The 20,601-nt window shown below is 43.3% G+C and overlaps 1 protein-coding gene across 1 annotated transcript; it reads left to right on the top strand.

Annotated features, from left to right (window-relative positions):
* The first annotated feature begins 1,852 nt into the window (after positions 1–1,852).
* On the top strand, positions 1,853–2,881 carry LOC141493650 (C-C chemokine receptor type 5-like). Its single transcript, XM_074195059.1, has one exon. The coding sequence runs from the start codon at positions 1,853–1,855 to the stop codon at positions 2,879–2,881; it is 1,029 nt and encodes a 342-aa protein (XP_074051160.1).
* The last annotated feature ends 17,720 nt before the right edge of the window (positions 2,882–20,601 follow it).

Genomic DNA, 20,601 nt, shown 5'->3' with positions numbered 1-20,601 from the left:
GGTCAGTTGTGAGTGGAGGGGAGTGGGATCCATCAGAAACAGCACTGGCTGTTTGACCTGGTTCAAATACTGCTTTAGATACTCATTGCTGGGATGACTTTCAACAAGTCATGTAGTCCTCCTAGTTCTCAGTTTCCTCACCTGTAGAATGAAAAGGTTGGACAAAAAAGTCTCTAAGGTCCCTTCCAGCTTAATATGTATGAATTTAGGAGCCTATATCAGTAGAAAAGCAATGGCTAGGGCAGCTAGGTGGCGCAGTCAATAGAGCACCAGTCCTGGAGTCAGGAAGACCTGAGTATAAATCCCGCCTCAGACACTTAATAATTACCTAGCTATGTGACCTTGGGCAAGTCACTTAACCTTATTGGCTTGCAAAAAGAACTAAAAAAAAAATCAATGGCTATTAAATGATTTGAATTAAAATCCCTGCTCAGTCACTTATTATTTGTTTCATCTTGGACAAGTCATTTAATTTTTCTGAAACTCAGTCCTTTATATGTAAAAGTGAAGTATTTAGATGAGATGGCCCTTATATCCTTTCCAGCTCTGGAATCTGTTATGATCCAAAAGCCCACCTCTGACACAGACAACCTTGCAAAAAACCATTTAATCTCCATGGGTCTTGTTTTCTTCCTCCTCTATAGAAGGAGGAGTTGAATTCCATGACTCTTGAAGTCCCTTCTAGGATCCTAATTCTAGGACTCACAACTTTGCGAAGAACAATTGTTCTGCATGGGATAGACACATTCCTTCCAGTGTCCTCATCTGGATAAAGAGAGGGATTTACACTATTCATAGGGATGGGGCAGATTCTAGGAACATGCTACTTCCCTGATGGTGTGAAGGCTGAGGTCAGGCTTCTAAAGAGGAAATGTCTATTGTAAAATTAAGAAGTGTACAGACTTTATATGGCCTGGAGTATACTTTTTGCTTCATCATCATATGCATAAGGGAAGATCCCTAAATATGACTGAACAAAGTAGAAAAGAATGAGAAGCAAATAAAACAGATATATTTGGGAGAACTTTAGTCATTCCCTTGAGGAAGAGTAAGGGTTATGTTGTTGATTATCTAACCTATTAATTAAAAGAACTAACTGGAAGACTGTGCCTCTCTCCACTTCTTGAAATTGTAGAGACCCCAAACCAATCCAAATGGAGTCCCCCAATCCTCCTACTTACAAGGTGCTATTGAAATGAATGTTCTTCTAAGATGACACATGTACAAGACATGGGGACTTTCCTCCCACCCTGAAATTGTTGGAAGTTTCACTCCCAAGCAGGGTAGAAACCCCAGTAGATTTCTACTCATCCCTCTTCCCAGTGAGCAGAATTTTCCTTTCATTTGTGAAAATGACAGGTTAAACCCTGACTAAATCTTGAAATGTCAGAAACTGGAAAAAGAGTCTAAGAGTCTATTAATCCAACCTTATCATTTTTCAGATTAGGACAGCAAGTTCTAGAACAGTGAAACAACTTGGTCATGGCCTTCATGGCTTGCAAGTGGTGAGATATGAATCCTCTGGGTCTATTTCCCTGTAAATGCTCAAGGATTTATCACTTGTTTTTTCAATCATACATTTAGGAAGTAATAATCAATCACTCCATGGAGCAAAGAGAGTCCCTTCTTTCAAGGACCTGGATTTGTATTTGGAGAAAGCACTCTGTACAGAGCTATATGAATTCCTATATGTAAAACACATAGAAAGAAGATTTCAAATATGAATATGTGTCTATGTATATAATTTAACTGTAACTTTAGTATGGAGGGTAGTTGTTATTTAAGGGGACACATGAAGTAGACTCTGTTTCTAAAAGGAACATCTCTTCTTTAATTCATAGGACAAAATAAGATGTATAATGAGACAACCTCTTCACCCTATAAACCACCCTGCCAGAAACTTGATGTGAAGCAAACAGCATCACAGTTACTCCCCCCGCTCTACTCCTTCGTGTTCATTTTTGGCTTTATAGGCAATGCTCTCGTTTTTCTAGTACTGATAAAATGTAAAAAGCTGAAAAGCATGACTGACATCTATCTTCTCAATCTGGCCATCTCTGATTTACTTTTTGTTATCACCCTTCCATTTTGGGCTCACCATGCTGCAGACCAATGGGTCTTTGGAAATGGTCTGTGTAAGGTGCTGACAGGATTCTATCACCTGGGTTTCTTTGGAGGAGTCTTCTTCATCATCCTTCTGACCATTGATCGGTATCTGGCCATAGTCCATGCTGTGATTTCTCTAAAAGCCAGGACAGTCACCTCTGGGATTTTGACGAGTGTTGCTACCTGGGGGGTGGCCGGTTTTGCTTCTCTCCCAGCCATCATCTTCACCAAATCTCAAAAGGAAGCTAATCAACACACCTGCAGTCCACAATACCCTTGGCATCAGTTTTATCTCTGGAAGAATTTCCAAGCTTTAGAGATGCATCTTTTGGGTTTGGTGTTACCCCTCATTGTTATGCTTTTCTGCTACTCAGAAATCATAAAAATATTGCTGAGGTGCCGGAATGAGAAGAAGAAACATAAGGCAGTGAGGTTAATCTTTGTGATTATGATCATTTATTTTCTCTTCTGGACTCCCTATAACATTGTGCTTCTCTTGCACACATTCGGTCCGAACGATTGTGAGAGCTCCAAAAGGTTGGATCGAGCTATGCAAATAACAGAGACACTTGCAATGACTCATTGCTGTATCAACCCGGTGATCTATGCCTTTGTTGGGGAAAAGTTTAGGCAAAATCTTTCTGCTTTTTTCTGCAAATATATTGTCCCCCATCTCTGCAAACAATGCTCCATTTTCCATGGTGAGACACTTGACCCAGTGAACTCAACATATAGCAGAGCCACAGGGGAGCAGGACATTTCTACTGGTCTGTGAAGTAGAATTATCACTGTGTGTATTTTTTTAGAGTTAAAGAATTACTTACATAGAGGATTTAAAACAAGTCATAAAAAATAAGTCCTCATGATCAGATTCTTTTAAAAAGTTTAAAACCACAGTAATTGAAATGATCTATTTACTCATATTTTCTATAAACTTTTAAGAAGCAACTCTTCTATGCTCTGAACTAGACATTTTCAAATCAATAAAATCAAATTTCTAACAATGCACAATAAAACTAATGGTGGAGGGTAATCTTAGAGTTTTGGGTTTGTCACCTAAAAATCAGATTATCAAAAATATTGACTCTCTTCTCCTCTTAGTACCAAAAAAGATATGAAGAATTATGAGACATAGTCCCACCTTTCAAAGGTTTTACTATCTAATTGAGAAAACAAGACATAGTCAATCAAAAAACAATTGAAATAAATAACTCTTCAGTATAACTATACAAGAGAAAGAATAAGGTAAGCAAAAAATAACTGATTGCCTAAAGAAGGTTCTGGACTATTTTTAATATGTCATTGATCCCTTTGGCAAGATTTGTTGATAGAACAAAATATATAGAAATACAAAAGAGATCAATTATACTAAAATAATGTTATCAAAATATCTAAAAATAATTTCATGGACCTGTGAAATCTATCCAAGCACTTGGATATTAACAGACCCTAGATTAAAGACCCTTATTCAGGTCTTGAATATTAGGGAAGATTAAGATTCAAAAGCTAATTGGAGGGATAAAGGTCCTTGAAATTCATAAGGATCTTTTATATAGCAATCATGGAAACTGTAAATGTGAGCTATTAGGAAATTTCTGGGCAATAGGAGTTTGGGTTGAAGGATTAAAGCATTAAGGACTGATTTATTACTTTTCAAATTTTGCAACATTTAGTTTTTACTTAGAAATAGTTAAGAACTTTAAGCTTTCAAAGAAATGCTGAACTTGCTTTATTTTTTTAATGACACAAAGACAAGGGAAAAGCTTAGCAAACTAGTCATCAGATAATCTTTATCCTAACATCAGAAGGCAAAAATGATAAATCTAAATTTTGGTTGGTTAGAGCATTCTTATATTTTATTTATCAAAGTCCAGGGTATGTCACAGTCTTAACAGATAGTTTATATCAATATTACTATGTTCTGTGTTAGTTAAAAGATGGGAAAGAAAAATGTCAAACTCCTAGTTTGATCAAGTGGGAAAAAACCCTGATCCAGTCCAGTCCATATGACAAGAACATAGAGAACATATAAGACAATGCTATGAGATCAAACCTTGACACTTGAAATTTAAAAGAGGTGTTCTTCAAGGAATAGTGTACCTGTCTGATCTAGGGAAAGAGCAGTGGTTTATGACCAAAGACAAGATAGAGAATACTGTAAAAGAAAAAATGGATAAATTTGATTACATTAAATTTAAAAGTTTTTGAACAAACAAAAGTAATGCAACCAAGATCAAAAGGGAATGCAGTAAATTGGGAAACAATTTTCACAACTATTATTTCTGACAAAGGACTCATTTCTAAAATACATAAAGAATTGATTCAAATTTATAAGAGAATAAGTCATTCCCTAATTTATAAATGGTCAAAGGATATGGAAAGGCAATTCTTAGATGAAGAAATAAAAGCTACCTATAATCATATGAAAAATTGTTCTAAATCATTATTGATTAGGAAAATGCAAATTAAAACAATGCTGAGGTTCCACTTTACACACTTATCAGATTGATCAATATAACTAAAAAGAAAAATGATCAAGGTTGGAGGGAATGTGGGAAAACTGGGACACTGATGCATTGTTGGTGGAATTATGAACTGAACTAAGCTTTCTGGAGAACAATATGGAACTATGCCCAAAGGTCAATAAAACTGTGCTTACTTTTTAATGCAGGAATACCAATACTAAAAAGTGATTGAAAAACTCACATGTACAAAAATATTCATAGCAGTTCTTTTCATAGTGGCAAAGAATTGGAAATGGGGGGGTGCCCATCCATTGGGGAAATAGCTGAACAAATTGTGATATATGTATGTGATGGAACACTATTATTCTATTAGAAACCAGGAGGGATAGGAATTCAGGGAAGCCTGGAGGGATTTACATGAACTGATGCAGAGCGAGATGAGCAGAACCAGAAGAAACATTGTACACCCTAACAACAACAATGGGTGATGATCAACTATGATGGACTTGTTCACTTAAGCAGCACAATAATCAAAGACAATTCTAAAAGACATGATGGAAACTACCATCCATATCCAAGATGGAATTATGGGGGTTTAAATGCAGACCAAAGCTTACTCTCTTAAATTTTTCAAAGATGTGTTATGTATTAAGTCGATTTTTCTCTTATATTCTTTTCTTCCATTTAGATTTTATTCTTCTTTCACAATATGATTAATATGGATCTATGTTTAGCATAATTACACATGTAATGCCTATATTAGATTTCTTTCTATAGGGGTAGGAAGGCAGAGAGAAAAATGTAAACTCAAAACCTTGCAAAAAAATGATTGGTAAAAACTACTGTTGCATGTTTTGGAAAAAACAAATAAATAAAAAATATTTAAATTGAAAAAATAAAAGCCTCTTCATTAGAAAAAAAGAGGTATTCTTTGTCTCTCTGTCTCTGCCTCTCTATCACACATACACAAACACAAACACACACACACACACACACACACACACACACACACAAACACACACATACACGCAGTCAGCATTGGCCTTTCTTACTACTTTCCTTTTGCAAATCTGTTTGAACTTAAGGTAAGGGGAATTATTAGGGAATATATTCTAGAGTACTTCTGATTTGTTAAGAGGTTGTTTTCTCCTCTTTTGGTTAACAGAAATCTTTTTTTTTCATTTTGAAGACTTGGAAACAAGAGAAGCTGAAGGTTTGGCTATCTTTTAAAACAAAGATAATATTTTTCAATGACCAAAGGAAAGAACTAAAGGAAAACCATTGCACAAAATAATTTATATGCATATAACTTTCCACATAGGAAGAGGAATTTAAGATTTTTTTACAGAATATTTGGATTAATCATCTATTTTTCTGTGAATATTCAGTGTTATATATTTTACTTTTTACATTTTTTTAATTTATTTTTTTATTCTCATTTTGTACAAATGTTTTTTTACATTAATAAAATATTCTTGTTTACAAGTAAACAAAATACCCCTCCTCCCCCATGAATATAGATAGACTTGCTTGGGCGAAAAAAGTAAAGGGGAGAGAAAAAATTAAAATTAAAAAAATAATAGTAATAATTGCAGGCATGGCCAGGTGGCTCAATGGACAAAGCACCAGCCCTGGAGCCACGAGCACCAGAGCCCATATCCAGCCTCATAAACCCAACAATCACCCAGCCGTGTGACATGCAAGCCACCTGATCCCCACTGCCCTGCAAAAACCAAAAAGAAGGAAAAAAAAAAGACCCAAAATAAAATAAAATAGTAATAATAGTAAGGGTGACTGGGTGGCAGATAGAACATTGGCCCTTGAGCCAGGTGCACCTGGGTCCAAATCTGGCCCCAGACACCCAAAGATCACCCTGCTATGTGGCCCCAGGCAGGCCATCCAGCCCCACTTTCCCTGCACCCTCCCCCAAATAATAATAACAAAAAATGTGCTTGAGTCTTTGTTCCAACACCAATAGCTCTGTCATGGGTGGATCTCATTCTTTATGATAAGTACATCACAAAAGTTACTTCCATATTTTTCCACCATTGCCATTGCTGATCGCAACTCACTCCTTTTTCATTTCTCCACTACCATGTACTCTATTTTCTCTCTCCTTTCACTCTGACTCTGCTGTAGGGTCGTTGACTGGATCAGCAGACAGATCCTTGGTCCTGGGGCCAAGAAGCCCTGAGCCCCCATACTACCCCTTAGGCCCAGAATCCACCTGGCCCTATGGTCCTGGACAAGCCTTCCAATCCCAGCCCCTTGCAAGAAGTAAGAAAGAAAATGTGTTATATCTGACCACTCTCCCCCCATGGTCCATCCTCTCCTCCTTTATTCACATCCCCACCCCTTTCCCCTGTTCCCCCCTCCTCCTTCTTACTCCAGATGTCTATACCCCATTGAGTATATATGCTGTTTCCTCTCCTAGCCATCTCCGATGAGAGCAAAGGTTCCCTCATTCCCCCTTGCCTCCCCCTTCCATATCATTGCAATAGCTCATTGTAATAAAAAAAACTTATGTGAAATATCTTGGACTATTCCCCCTCTCCTTTTTCTTTCTCCCATTCCATTTCCCTTTTTTTCTATTGACTCCATTTTTACACCATGTTTTATCTTCGAATTCAGCTTTCTCCTGTGCTTCAACTATAAAAGCTCTCTCTACCTGCTCTATTAACTGAGAAGGTTCGTATGAGTATTATCAGTGTCATTTTTCTATGCAGGAATACATGCAGTTCATCCTCATTAAGTCCTTCATATTTCCCCCCTCTCCTCCAATCTCCATGCTTCACCTGAGTCCTGTATCTGAAGATCAAACCTTCTGTTCAGCTCTGGCCATTCCAAAAGGAACATTTGAAATTCCCCTGGTTCATTGAAAGTCCATCTTTTTCCCTGGAAGAGGACATTCAGCCTTGCTGGGTAGTTCATTTTTGGCTGCATTCTAAGCTCTTTTGCCTTCTGGTATTATTGTATTCCAAGCCCTACGAGCTTCCAATGTAGTTGCTGCTAAGTCCTGTGTGATCCTGACTGCAGCTCCATGATATTTGAACTGTGTCCTTCTGGCTGCTTGTAATATTTTCTCTTTGACTTGGGAGTTCTGGAACTTGGCTATAATATTCCTAAGGGTTGGTTTTTTGGGATCTCTTTCTTGGGCGGGGGGATTGGTGGATTCTCTCTATTTCTATTTTGCCCTCTGCTTCTAGAATATCAGGGCAATTTTCCTGTAGTAATTCTTTGAAAATGATGTCAAGGCTCTTTTCCTGATCATGACTTTCAGGTATTCCAATAATTTTTAAATTATTTTTCCTAAGTCTGTTTTCCATATCAGCTGTTTTTTCAATGAGTTATTTCACATTTTCTTCTAATTTTTCATTTTTTTTGTTTTGAAGTATTGATTCCTGATTTCTTGTAAATTCATCAATCTCCCTGAATTCTATTCTTTGTCTGAAGGATTTGTTCTCCTCAGAGAGTTTTCTTCTCTCTTTTTCCATCTGACCAATTTTGCTTTTTAAAGCATTCTTCTCCTCAGTAACTTTTTGAACTGTTTTATCCATTTGACCCAAGCTGGTTTTTAGCATGCTATTTTCTTCAGCATTTTTTTGGATTTCCTTGACTAAGCTGTTGACTTCATTTTCATGTTTTTCCCTGCATCTCTCTCCTTTCTTTTCCAAGTTTTTCTTCTAACTCCCTCATTTGATTTTCAAAGTCTTTTTTGAGCTCTATCATAGCCTGAGCCCAATTTCTGTTTTTCTTGGAGTCTTTAGATGCAGGAGCTTGTGCTTCCTCATCTTCAGACTGAGTATTTTGATCCTTCTTGGGCTCATTTGCAAAATATTTCTCAATAGTCTTCCTTTTGTTTCTCTGTTTGCTCATTTTCCCAGCCTGGGCCTGGTTTAGGGGTGCTTCCTGAGCTTTTGGGACACTCCCACAAGGGTCTCAGTGTGTGAGGCTCTGTCCTCCCTCCTGGTCTGTGAATAACCATAAGCACCTCCCTCTGCCACAAGGCTGAGGTGGGGGGGCCCTGCTGTTCTATGGGGGGGGGTGCCTAGACTGCAATCAGGATCTGAATGTTGTCAGAGCCCCAGAGTCCTGCTCCAGGTGTTGGGGGCGGGGGGAAGAGGCTTGGCGGTCGCTTAAGGGGGGAAACATAATCACCTTATAAGGGAATGTTACAGAACTCGGCCCCTCATTGAGTAAGAGTTCATGGGAGGGAGGACAGAGGGGATAAAAGTGTCTGCTGAGAGGTTGGGGGGGCGGGAATGTGATCACAGAAGAATAAAGACTCATTATCCACCTCAGGCGCTCTGTCTGGTTCTTCCCCCATCAAAGAGTGGGGGCCGGAGGTACCCCGAAGACTCATCACGTGTTGGACTGGTGAGTAAGAGGACGGACTAGCATAAAGAAGCCGGCGTTGTAAATAAAAACCCGGCAAGTGGCACCCGGAACAGGGACCTGATTTTGCTAGGGAACGTCTGAATCCGCTGGTCGGATTCTCCAGACAGCCTCGGTTGTTTCCGACCGGGAGGAAGGAGAGGGCGTTTACTCTCAGATATTGCCTGAAGGACATATCCCTATTGTGTTGACTATGCTTCCTTTCTCTTCCCTTTCTCCTTCTGCTCTAATCACGCTCCTTGCCGTGCTGGCCTGTCTGATTGTGCCCTGCTGCCTCCTTCTCTTTTGCCGAACGGGAACTTTCCAGTTCTGCCACCTGTTAGGATTGCAGCCTCGGCTAGTAGACAGCATGGGGGGCCGGAATAGTATTCCCGCCTTTCAGCTGGAGGAGAAAGGGGTCGTTGCAGCGCAGCTTTATAAACTCTGCGCTAAGCATGGCTGTAAATTACCTATCAAGACGTGCCGTGCTTTTGTTGAGAATATCTGGAACATCTGCCCTTGGGTGCAACATAATGGAATCCAACCAGGTAAATGGAAGGTGGTAGGGCAGCAGATGGCCTCCTATGATGACACCTGCCCGGGAAAACTAACCCCTGAGGATTTTACAGTGTATAAGATAGTGGATGCAGCCCTGCATCCCCAGAAGGTGACTTTGGCACGACCAATCAGCACTCAGGTGGGTAGCTCGTTGGCGGGATCGGATTCAGAGAGCTCAGAGGAAGAGGGAAGGCCACCCCCTCCCCTGTATCCATGGGAGGAACTTAGAAGAAACAATGGGGGAACAAGGGGCCCCCAGGGAGAAGAAAATGCCGCATGCCCCTCCTTACCGAGACAGAAAGAAAAGGGGGAGGGCGATGAATGTGGCACACTTAGAGATTCAGGGCCGGAAGTTTCCGAGCGCGGGAAGGGAGGGGTGCAAACAGTCCTCAGGGGTGGCAGGAAGAGGAGCGTGAGTAGGTGGGACCGGGAGGCTGCTGACGAGGAGGGAGAAGTCCGCGCTGATTGGACAGCTGCCGCGCCCCAGACTTGGCGGCCCAGCCAGGAAACAGAGGCAAAAAATCCCCCGTGTTCCTTGTCCGCCCTTCAGAGATCCCCTCAAGGGCTCCGCCCATCCGGCCTACTTGCCACCAGTGCCTCCATAGCAATAGAGAAAGGGGAGGAGGTGGACTGGGATGACTGGGGCCTCTACCCGGTATTTACGGACCCCCTTACCGGAGCCCGAGACTACCGCCCTGTCCCTTTTAAGATGCTTAAGGAACTTAAGGAGGCCGTGACTAAATACGGCCCAAGCTCCCCTTATGTAAAAAGACTGATGCAAAACCTCTTTGCTACGCACCCTTGGACCCCTGCTGACTTTGACGAAATTGCAGCCGCGTGCCTGGATGCCTCCTCATATTTAGCTTTTAAGGCTCAGGCCCGCAGAGAGGCCTCTAAGCTGGCAAAATCCCGGGGTTATACTCCCCTGGATTTAGCCATTGACCTCCTGTGTGGAACTGGAGCCTATACTGACCCTGCTGTTCAGGCCCGGTATGGCCAGTTTGAGCTAGAGACTGTTAAAGAAACACATGTTGCAGCTTGGGATAAGATTGGAGCCATGAAAGGGGGGAGAGCCACACAGAAGTTGGTTGGGCTGAAGCAGAGAGCAGATCAGACACCCCTCTCATTTGTGAATGAGGTTAAAGAGACAGTGACTCGTATAATGGGAGACACCCCGGGATCTGATCTACTTATGAGACAATTGATTAAAGAGGGTCTTCACCCCAAAGGGATCGCAGCCATTAGCAGCCTTCCCCCCGACGCTTCATTAGAAGAAATTGTTGACAAATTGCTGGACATGCCCAGCGAGGATTCAATTCAAGCCTTAGTGACTGCCATGGAGAACCGGGAGGATAGCCTCCTGACCGCCCTTCACGGTATGCAGGTGAGACCCACCTGTTTTGGGTGCGGAAAGCCAGGGCACCTCAAAGCACAGTGCAGGCAGCGGCCCCCCTCCACTTCAGTTCCGACCTGTTATTCCTGTGGAAAGCCAGGTCACATAGCCAGGTTCTGCCGATCCAAAGGGAAGTCGGGAAAAGGGAAAGGGAGGGGCCCGGCCGCGGGCCCCCCCCCCCCCCCCCCCCCCGTGCTCGAAGACAGCGGCCCCATTACTGTGACTATCCCCGTGAGGGTTGACTATAGAGAAGGGACACAGCAGAGAGAGATCGGGCCTTGGGAAACCTCGATGATTCCCATCGAGCTAAATATTTTCCCAGCGCTCATCACAGGGGCTGAGAGATGTGTGGACTTAGTCACCCATACCCAGGTCATTTTTGGTCCCAGAAGTCCCACATCCGTAAGGGTCACAAACCCCCACCCCTTTCCCACCTTGGTAAAACAGGGCCAAGAGGTGGGAAAGGCGCTGCCCTTGCGGGCCCCTCCCGCTCATGTGAACTGGGTCCACCCGGTCAGCTCTGGGCGACCACTGTTAACCGTCACGGTGGAAAATCAGAAGCCCGAAGGGATAATTGACACTGGAGCCGATTGCTCTGTCATAAATAGGGGACAGTGGAGGCGCGAGTGGCCACTCCTACAGAGCCCTCAAGCAGTGACGGGGGTGGGGGGCAATAGATCTGCCATGAAAGCAGCACACGCCTTACGGTGGTCAGCTTTGGAAGAATCTGGACTCTTCGCCCCACTGTGCCTACCCGACCTCCCTTATGCATTATGGGGTAGAGATATCTTGAGCCAGCTTAACCTGACACTTGCCACCCCTGATAGCCTGCGGGGAAATTAATTGGGGCCACTCTAGAGATGAGCTTTTCCCCCAGAATAACATGGATTAATAAGAAACCTATTTGGGTTGAGCAGTGGCCCCTGACAAAAGAAAAGCTCATCGCCCTCACAGACATAGTAATGACCCTCCTGCGCGAGAACAAAGTGGAACTGTCCCTTAGCCCGTATAACTCCCCCGTCTTTGTCATAAAAAAGAAAGGGGGGAGTTGGAGAATGTTGATTGATCTTCGGGCAGTAAATGCCAACATGGTACCCATGGGGACCCTCCAACCTGGTCTCCCTATGCCCACTGCAGTCCCGCAAGGGTGGACTATTATAGTGATTGATGTTAAAGACTGCTTCTATAGCATTCCCCTCCACCCGGAGGACAAAGAAAAATTTGCCTTTTCCCTCCCCGCGATCAATTTCCAAGCCCCCAGTAAACGTTATCAGTTCACCGTCCTACCGCAGGGAATGGCCAATAGCCCCACCCTGTGCCAGCTTTACATGGATACTCTGCTACATCCTATCAGAAAAGAATTCCCGAATTGCATGCTCATACATTACATGGATGATATCTTGATTGCAGCACCTTCTGTGACGGGGGCTCGGGCTTCCTTGCAACGCACCACCCATGTCCTCCGCAAGAAGGGGCTTCACATAGCCCCGGAAAAGGTACAGATGGATTTCCCCTATGATTACTTGGGGCATAGGATTTTTCCGGGAAAGATTAGTAGGGCACTTCCTCCGATCAACGTCGAGGGATACACTACTCTTAATGATTTTCAGAGGCTTGTTGGCGCCATACAGTGGCTGCGTCCCGCTATGCCCCTCCCAGACTCCTTAATGCAACCTCTATATGATGTCCTTAAAGGCGACTCCCATCTGTCATCCCCTAGAAGTTGGACCCCCCAGGCAAGACAGGCGCTCTCGGAAATTTTCCGCAGAACCTCTTCCTTCTTGGTTCAATACGACCCGGAGTCGCCTGTCCTCTTCCACACACTGGGGGACAGTTCCCTGGGCTGGGGATGTTTATTCCAGAGACATGGATGCCTTGAATGGCTATACCCCCGGACCACTAAGAGCATCATCCGGGACCGGTGGGAGGCCCTGGCCTTATTTTGCCTTCAGGCCTCAGAGCGATGCCAGCGTCTCTTTGGCCTCTTGCCTGTCCTCAACTTTACCCTCCCAGAGGAGGTGACCCACTCGCTAGTTGATAGATCTATCGCTTGGGCCACTGTCCTGACTACCCTCTCTCAGACCAGACTCACGCCACCTCCCGTGGTTAGAGTGTTCGCTGAACTGCACCTTTCCCGCCCGCGCCCTCTAGTGTCCCCAGAACCAGTGACCGGCCCTAATGTCTTCACTGACGCTACCAGGTTGGGCCGTGCTGTGGTCCATGACCCTGCTAGACCCGCCACCTGGATTTTTGATACCCACTTTGACTCCACTCAGAAGAATGAACTATATGCTATACTTCAGGCTTTCCGTCTCTACAGAGACACCCCTTTTAATCTTATTACTGACAGTATGTATTGTGCCATGCTAATCCCTCGTTTAGAAGATGCCTTCATTTCCTCGACTTCTTCCATTAGCCCACTCCTTATACAGCTACAATCCTCCCTCCGTGATAGAAACCACCCCCTGTTTGTTCTTCACGTGCGCTCTCACGTTTCTTCCACCGGCCCCATATTCCAGGGCAATGCGGAGGCAGATAGGGCTCTCTTGTTAAACCTGTCCACACCTGCCCAGCTGGCACATGGTAAGTATCACTTGTCATCCAGGTCGCTCCGGCGCCTATACAGCATTCCCCGGAAGGAGGCTCGCCAAATTGTGCGCTCCTGCACTTCTTGTGCTCCCTTTAGACAAGCCCTCCCCGCAGAGGGGTCTAACCCACGTGGGGACGGCCCCAATGCTCTTTGGCAGATGGACATTACTCACCTGGGTCGTAAGTACATCCATGTCTCGGTGGACACCTTCTCCTCCTTCACCTTCGCCTCTCTACAGCCAGGAGAAGCGGTTAAACACGTTCTCTCACATCTATATGCCCAGATGGCTGTCTTAGGCGTCCCCTCGGCTATCAAAACCGATAATGGGCCCGCCTACACCTCGAGAGCCTTTGCTTCCTTTTGCAAAGAATTTTCCATTTCCCATTCCACCGGGATCCCTTACAATCCCACTGGCCAAGCTTTGGTAGAAAGAGCAAATCGCACACTCAAAACTACGCTCTTTAAACAGAAAGGGGGAGTTGGCAGGTCACTGACCCATTCAGACCTGTCTCAGGTACTATTTACCATGAATTTCCTACAAGTCAGGGATGACGGCACTACAGCCGCCCAGAGATTTTTCTCCCCAAAAGGACATGCTAAGAAAGAACCAACACTCCTGCCCTCTCCCACCAAGGCCCTACCAGGCTCTAAAGTCATGTGGAGAGATGAAGAGGGAGGTTGGCATGGCCCTGTAACGGTAAAGAGCAGAAGACAGGGCCACCTGTCATTTCATCCCGAGGATAAGATAGAAGAGCCAGAAAGATGGCTCCCTGTTTACAAGATAAGAGACCTTGATTAATGCCCAACCCTACGGGGTGAGAGGAATTTCTTCCTTTTTCAGGCCTTCTGATCATCGTAGGGATCCTTGGAGGTGCTCCATCTGAAGGAAATCCGACATGGGGAATACTCCGAGTTATTCCCTCTCCCCTTCCGGTAGCACGGAACTCCCCAATCTACCCTCGCCTGCTAGTGACCAATACATCGATGGGGCTCAGCCCAGAAGGGACAAAAAAGGGGACCCAGCTCCGAGGCCTTCTGGGTTGGCGACCCCTGGTGAATCAAACTCAACGGGACTTCACGATTCCTCGGTGGGGCCCCTCATGTGTGGCCACAGGGGAAGACATCGAGGATCCCATACCATGGAGGGATTGCCAGATGGCGGGAGGATACCCCCTTGAGGGTGAACAAGGACGCTGATTCTGGGAATCACCCTACTTGTTGTCTGTTTCTGCCGCCTAGCTAGGCGACAGAGGGGCTATATGCTTCTTACTCAGAAAGCCTTCATGGCCATGGAGACGGGGGAGGATCCCCAAGTCTGGCTAGCCGCCATGCATGACATGTGACACCTAGGGGTAAGACGAGGTAAACCCCAAGACGGGCAACCTCTCCTAACCCAGCCACCTAAGACAGGCCCTGAGGGTGTCGGGCGCCTAGGACGGGCAAGGTCCTGGGTTGAAGGAGATGACCTAAGACAGGGTTCCTCGCCCCCGGCTATCAGAGGCCAGTAGAAATGACACCGCTTAAGGCTAACCTCAGCACCGCTTAAGGTCACACCAAGTGATAACCTTGTAAAACAGAAAGGGGGAGATGTTGGGGGCGGGGGGAAGAGGCTTGGCGGTCGCTTAAGGGGGGAAACATAATCACCTTATAAGGGAATGTTACAGAACTCGGCCCCTCATTGAGTAAGAGTTCATGGGAGGGAGGACAGAGGGGATAAAAGTGTCTGCTGAGAGGTTGGGGGGGCGGGAATGTGATCACAGAAGAATAAAGACTCATTATCCACCTCAGGCGCTCTGTCTGGTTCTTCCCCCATCAAAGAGTGGGGGCCGGAGGTACCCCGAAGACTCATCACGTGTTGGACTGGTGAGTAAGAGGACGGACTAGCATAAAGAAGCCGGCGTTGTAAATAAAAACCCGGCATCCAGGGGCAGAGGACAGAGCTCTGCAGTCTCTCTCTCTTCACTCCCCTCCCTCAGCTCAATGGGCTCATGCCCTGGGGGCTCCTGCTTCTGTTTCCAGCTCTGGGCTGCAGAAAGACCAAGCTGCTCCCTGTTTGCCCTGACGGCTGGGCTCCACGTGCTCGCTCTGGCAGAGGTCCCTCGCTGTTCCCCCACTTTGTGCCCAGTGCTCCTCAGGGTGCAGCCCAGGCAACTCCCCCGCTGCTGTGAGCTGCAGCTCCCAGCGCCCTGGGGCTGCCTCCAGGAGGCTGAAGTTCTTTCGCTCTGGCAGGCCACCCCTCTGACCCCAGGGAGCAGAGCCTTTCTGCTCTTTTCCAGGTTACCTTGAGTAGGAGAACTGCCTCACTGGGTCCCTTTGTGGGTTCTGTCTCTCAAAAGTTTACTTAGACTCCTTAGCTGATGAGTTTTATCAGAGAGCTCCTAAGACTGGATCCTTTCTTGTCACCATCTTGGCTCTGCCCCCTCACTTTTTACATTTTTTACATTATATCTGAACTCTTAATACCTAACAAGGAACAGTATACCTTTCATAGTTTTACAACTAATTTCATAACTTCATACTTTCAACTTCACCATTCATCAGAATACTTGGAGCAATCTGAAAGAGTAAGTTATAGACCTTTAAGAGGACTAATTTTAAAAAAACTTCCAGAAAAAGAAGGGGGGGAGCTGAGTAGGGCTGTTTTGGGGAAAGTGAACAATATTTTCAGTGATCTAAAGTGACTTCTTGATGTAAAAAATCAATCTTTTTATTTTTTTAACATCAAATTCTTCTAGTAATCCTCAAGGGCTATAAATCACAGATCACAATTTAAGAAGAGTCAAAATTGTAGATGATCCAAAGTATAATGGATAAGTGGAATTCTGGGGTAGCATTTAACAGCATGACTTGGATATGAGAAGTGGGGTAAAAGATCATAAAGGATAAATCTCATCAGAAAAGATAGTGGCTAGGCAAGAGGGAGACTGGAGAGGGAGTCATCCAGTCGAGTTGCTCTGGAATCCCCAAAAGAGTCAAAAGAATAAGAGGAAGACTTCCAATGAATGTCTCTTCAGAGGCAGAGAAGTCTCTTCTCTGAAGGAGTTAACAAAGGATAAGAAGACATGAATGGATTGTAATATGCACAGGTAGAAAGCATGCCCATACCAATGAAATCACGAATCCATCAAAATATACATACTCCCATATTTCATTCATGTTTCACATGTTTTGATTCTATCTTCTCATAATATCCAGTCTCCTTCCTAATTAATTTTCCTATTATCAGTATTTTATTTCTATTTTAAAAGACATTCTTTTTAATATTCTTTTCTTTATAAATTTTGAGATCCAAATTCTCTCCCTTTTTACACCTTCCTCACTTAATAAGAAGGCAAGCAAAATGATTATCAATTATACATGTAAAACCACACAAAACATATTTCCATTATTGTCATATGACAAAAAAGTAAGAAAATATTTTTCCATTTACCCTCAAGAGTTCATTTTGCTCTCTGGATGTGGAAGGTATTTTTTCATCATGAATACTTTGGATTGGTCTTGGATCATTGTATTGATCAGAGTAGCCATATATTTCACAGTTGACCATCACTTCAACTTTGCTGTAATATATAACATCAGTTTATATAGGTCTTGTCATATTTTTTCTGTAACCACTCCCCTAGTGATGCCTTATAGCATAACAGTACTCAAAAACAACAAACCACAATATGTTCAGTCTTTCCCCAAATGAAGAGCATCTTTGCCACCACAAAAAGCTATTATAATTTGAATACTTTGACCCTTTTAATTTTCCTTTATACACAATTTTATACTCTTTGGGCATAGTCTTAAACTGCTCTGCAGAATACTTGAACCAGTTTACCATTCCACCAATACTCAACCCCTCCAATTTTTGTCATTTCTGAGTTGGCTGTTTTGATCTGTATAGTGATTTTAACACTTTTCATAAGACTATAAATAACTTTGATTTCTTCTTCTGAAAACTACCTATTCATATCTTTTTACTATTTACCCATTGGAGAATGGAGCTTGTTTTTATGAATTTGAATCAGTTCCCTATATATTTGAGAAATGAGGCCTTTATCAGAGAAACCTGATATATAAATATCTATTATTTCATTATCTATAGTTCCTTTTAGCAAAATGTAGTTTCTCTGATTATTTCTTTCAATTAGTCTGTTTTTACATTTGCTTTGTCATGATTGTTTTCCCTACCTTTTTATTTAGTTGATCAGACTCATCCTCTCTAAGCCAAATATTCACATTCAACCAAGATGGTGATCCCATGGCAAAATGAAAACTAGAAGAATTAATGTCAAGAGATTAGAGTGTCTCTCTGAGTGGGAACAGTTTGTTGCTAATTTGGAGGGAAACTGAGTTGGCAACAGTGGAGCAGAAAGAGTGGGCAGCTCTCAAAGATCTGGTATATGGTACTGCATTTGTTCATCTGGGTCAGAACACATGTAAACAAACACCAAGACTTGTTTGATGAAAATGATGGGGAAATACAGAAGCTTCTAAATGAAAAATAAGAACTCCACAGGGTTTACCGACAGGACAGTTCATCCATTTCCAAGAAGGCAGCATTAATGCCATCAAAGGTAAAGTCCAAATGAAGCTTAGAGAGATGCAGGACTCTTGGCTCAGGAATAAGGCAGATGAAATTCAACTTGATACAGCCAGTGACAAACCAAAATTCTTTTATGATGCCCTGAAGGCTATTTATGAGTCAAAGACCTATGATAGATCTCAATTGCTCAGTGCTGATGGATCCACATTGATTAATAATAGGGACATGATCCTTGATAGATAGGCTGAACACTTCCTTAGTGTTCTTAACAGACCATCCTCAATCAATGCAGAAGCCATTAACTGTTTACCTCAAATGGAAGTCAATCAGTCCCTAGGTGAAGTTCCAAATAAAGAGTTTTGTGCCATTAGGCTCCTTTCAAGTGGCAGAGTACCTGGTGCTGATTCTATTCCATCTGACATCTACAAGGGGGGGAGGGTCTATTGCTCATCCAAAAACTGTCTGAAATTTTCCAGGTTATATGGCATGAAGATGTTATTCCCCCAAGAATTCAAGGATGCCTCCATCGTCTACCTCTATAAAGGTACCAATCACAGAGGTATTTCTCTTTTAGTCATAGCTGTTAAGGTTCTTGCCAGAGTTCTTCTCAACAGGCTGATCCTTCACCTGGAAGTTGGTCACCTCCCTGAGAGTCAATGTGGCTTTAGAAAGGGTCAAGGAACAGTTGATATGATGTTTGCTGCCTGGCAACTCCAGGAAAAATGCCAAGAACAGAACAGAGGTCGGTATACAAAATTTGTAGATCAGACCAAGGCTTTTGATACCATCAGTCATGAGGGTTTATGAAAAATTATGTTAAAATTTGGTTGCTTGGAGAACTTCATCAGTATTGTACATCAGCTTCATGATGGTATGTTTACCTGCATATTGGATAGTGGACAATGCTCTCAAGATCTCCCAATCACCAGTGGAGTAAAAACAAGGCTGGGTCCTTGCTCCCATATTTTTTAGCAAGATATTTTCAGTCATGTTATCAAACTCCTTCCCTGAGGATGAACATGGCCTCAAGATCTGCTACCACACTGATGGCAAATTTTTCAGCTTGAAAAGACTACAAGCCAAGACCAAAGTGGAGAGAGTGTTGGTGCAGGATCTTCTTTTTACAGTGATTGTGCCCTCAATGCAGCCTCTGAAATTGAAATTCAACAAAGTATGGGTCACTTCGTGTGCTCATTTTGGTCTAACAATTAACACTAAGAAAATCCAGGTGCTCTATCAGCCAGCTCCATGCCATCCATATGTGGAACCATCGATTAGAGCAAATGAAGAAGTTTTGAGTTCTGTGGACAAGTTCACTGACTTTAGCAGTGTCTTTTCTAAGGAGGGACACATTGACAGTGAGGTTGACATTTCCATTGCTAGAGCTAGCTCAGTATTAGGGAGGCTCCAAAAGAAAGTGTGGGAGAGAAGAGCTATTAGACTGACCACCAAACTGAAGGTCTACAGAGCTGCTGTGTTGTCCTCATTGCTATATGCCTGTGAAACCTAAACAGTCCACCAGCATCATGTCAGGAAACTGAATTTCTTCAATTTAAATTGTCTCAGGAAGATTCTGAAGATCACCTGGCAGAAGATGCCAGACACTGAGGTCCTTTCTTGAGCTAAACTACCTAGCATTTCAACATTACTACAGAAAGTGAAACTGAGATGGGTTGGACACATTGTTAGAATACCAGATGTACGCTTGCCCAAAAAAACTATTTTATGGAGAATTCACACAGGGCAAGCTCTCACAAGAGGTCAGAAGAAGTGACATCAAGACACCCTGAAGGTCTCATTGAAGAACTTTATAATTGACTATACAGCTTGGGAGACCCTGGCACAGAACTGCCCAGCATGGCATGATCTCATCAGAGAGGGGGCTGCACTCTATGAAGAAGGCAGCCTTGAAGTAGCTCAAAGGAAACATGACATCTGTAAGTTTAAAGTACCCACCACAGGTGTTCACATGGACTATTTGTACCCAACCTGTGGTAGAGCATTCTGAATTCATATTGATCTGATCAGCCAGTCAGACATGCTGTAATTTGTCTCAAACATAGTGTTGTCATTCAATAATGAAGGACCAACCATTTAGTTGAAGTTTAAGAGTTTCTGTCCCAGTCCTGATTCAAAATTGTAAAAAGTATTAAATTTTTTACATGTAATTAGAAAAAATAATATAATTGAAAAAATATTCTCTATGTCCTTCATCCAATAGTTGTAAGGAAATACTATGTAAGAGCAAAACCATATGTGGCCACATAGTTGCTTCATAAATACTTGTTGATTATTACTCTCTCACTCACTATCTTTGACTTCATAGAATCATAGATTCTTAACATTGGCTGAAACTTTTAAAGGTCATCTAGTTCAACTTGTCTGCTCCTCTAGTCACTACTTAAATACTGCCAGTGACAGGGAACTCATTACTTTACAAAGCAGCCCACTTGGTCCTTAGCTCTCCTACACAAGGCAACCCATTTCATGTTTTTTAAATAAAAGAAAAAATGTTATTTATTTTGAGTTTTATGATTTTCCCCCTATTCTTGCTTTCCTCCCCCCACCCCCCACAGAAGGTAGT

The sequence above is a fragment of the Macrotis lagotis genome, chromosome 7, assembly GCF_037893015.1.
Source record: "Macrotis lagotis isolate mMagLag1 chromosome 7, bilby.v1.9.chrom.fasta, whole genome shotgun sequence".
Classification (NCBI taxonomy): domain Eukaryota; kingdom Metazoa; phylum Chordata; class Mammalia; order Peramelemorphia; family Peramelidae; genus Macrotis; species Macrotis lagotis.
This window is presented reverse-complemented; position numbering and strand designations above follow the sequence as displayed.

Excerpts from the sequence above, each read along its gene's own strand:
- LOC141493650 (XM_074195059.1), top strand. The coding sequence starts at position 1,853 with ATGTATAATGAGACAACCTCTTCACCCTATAAACCACCCTGCCAGAAA.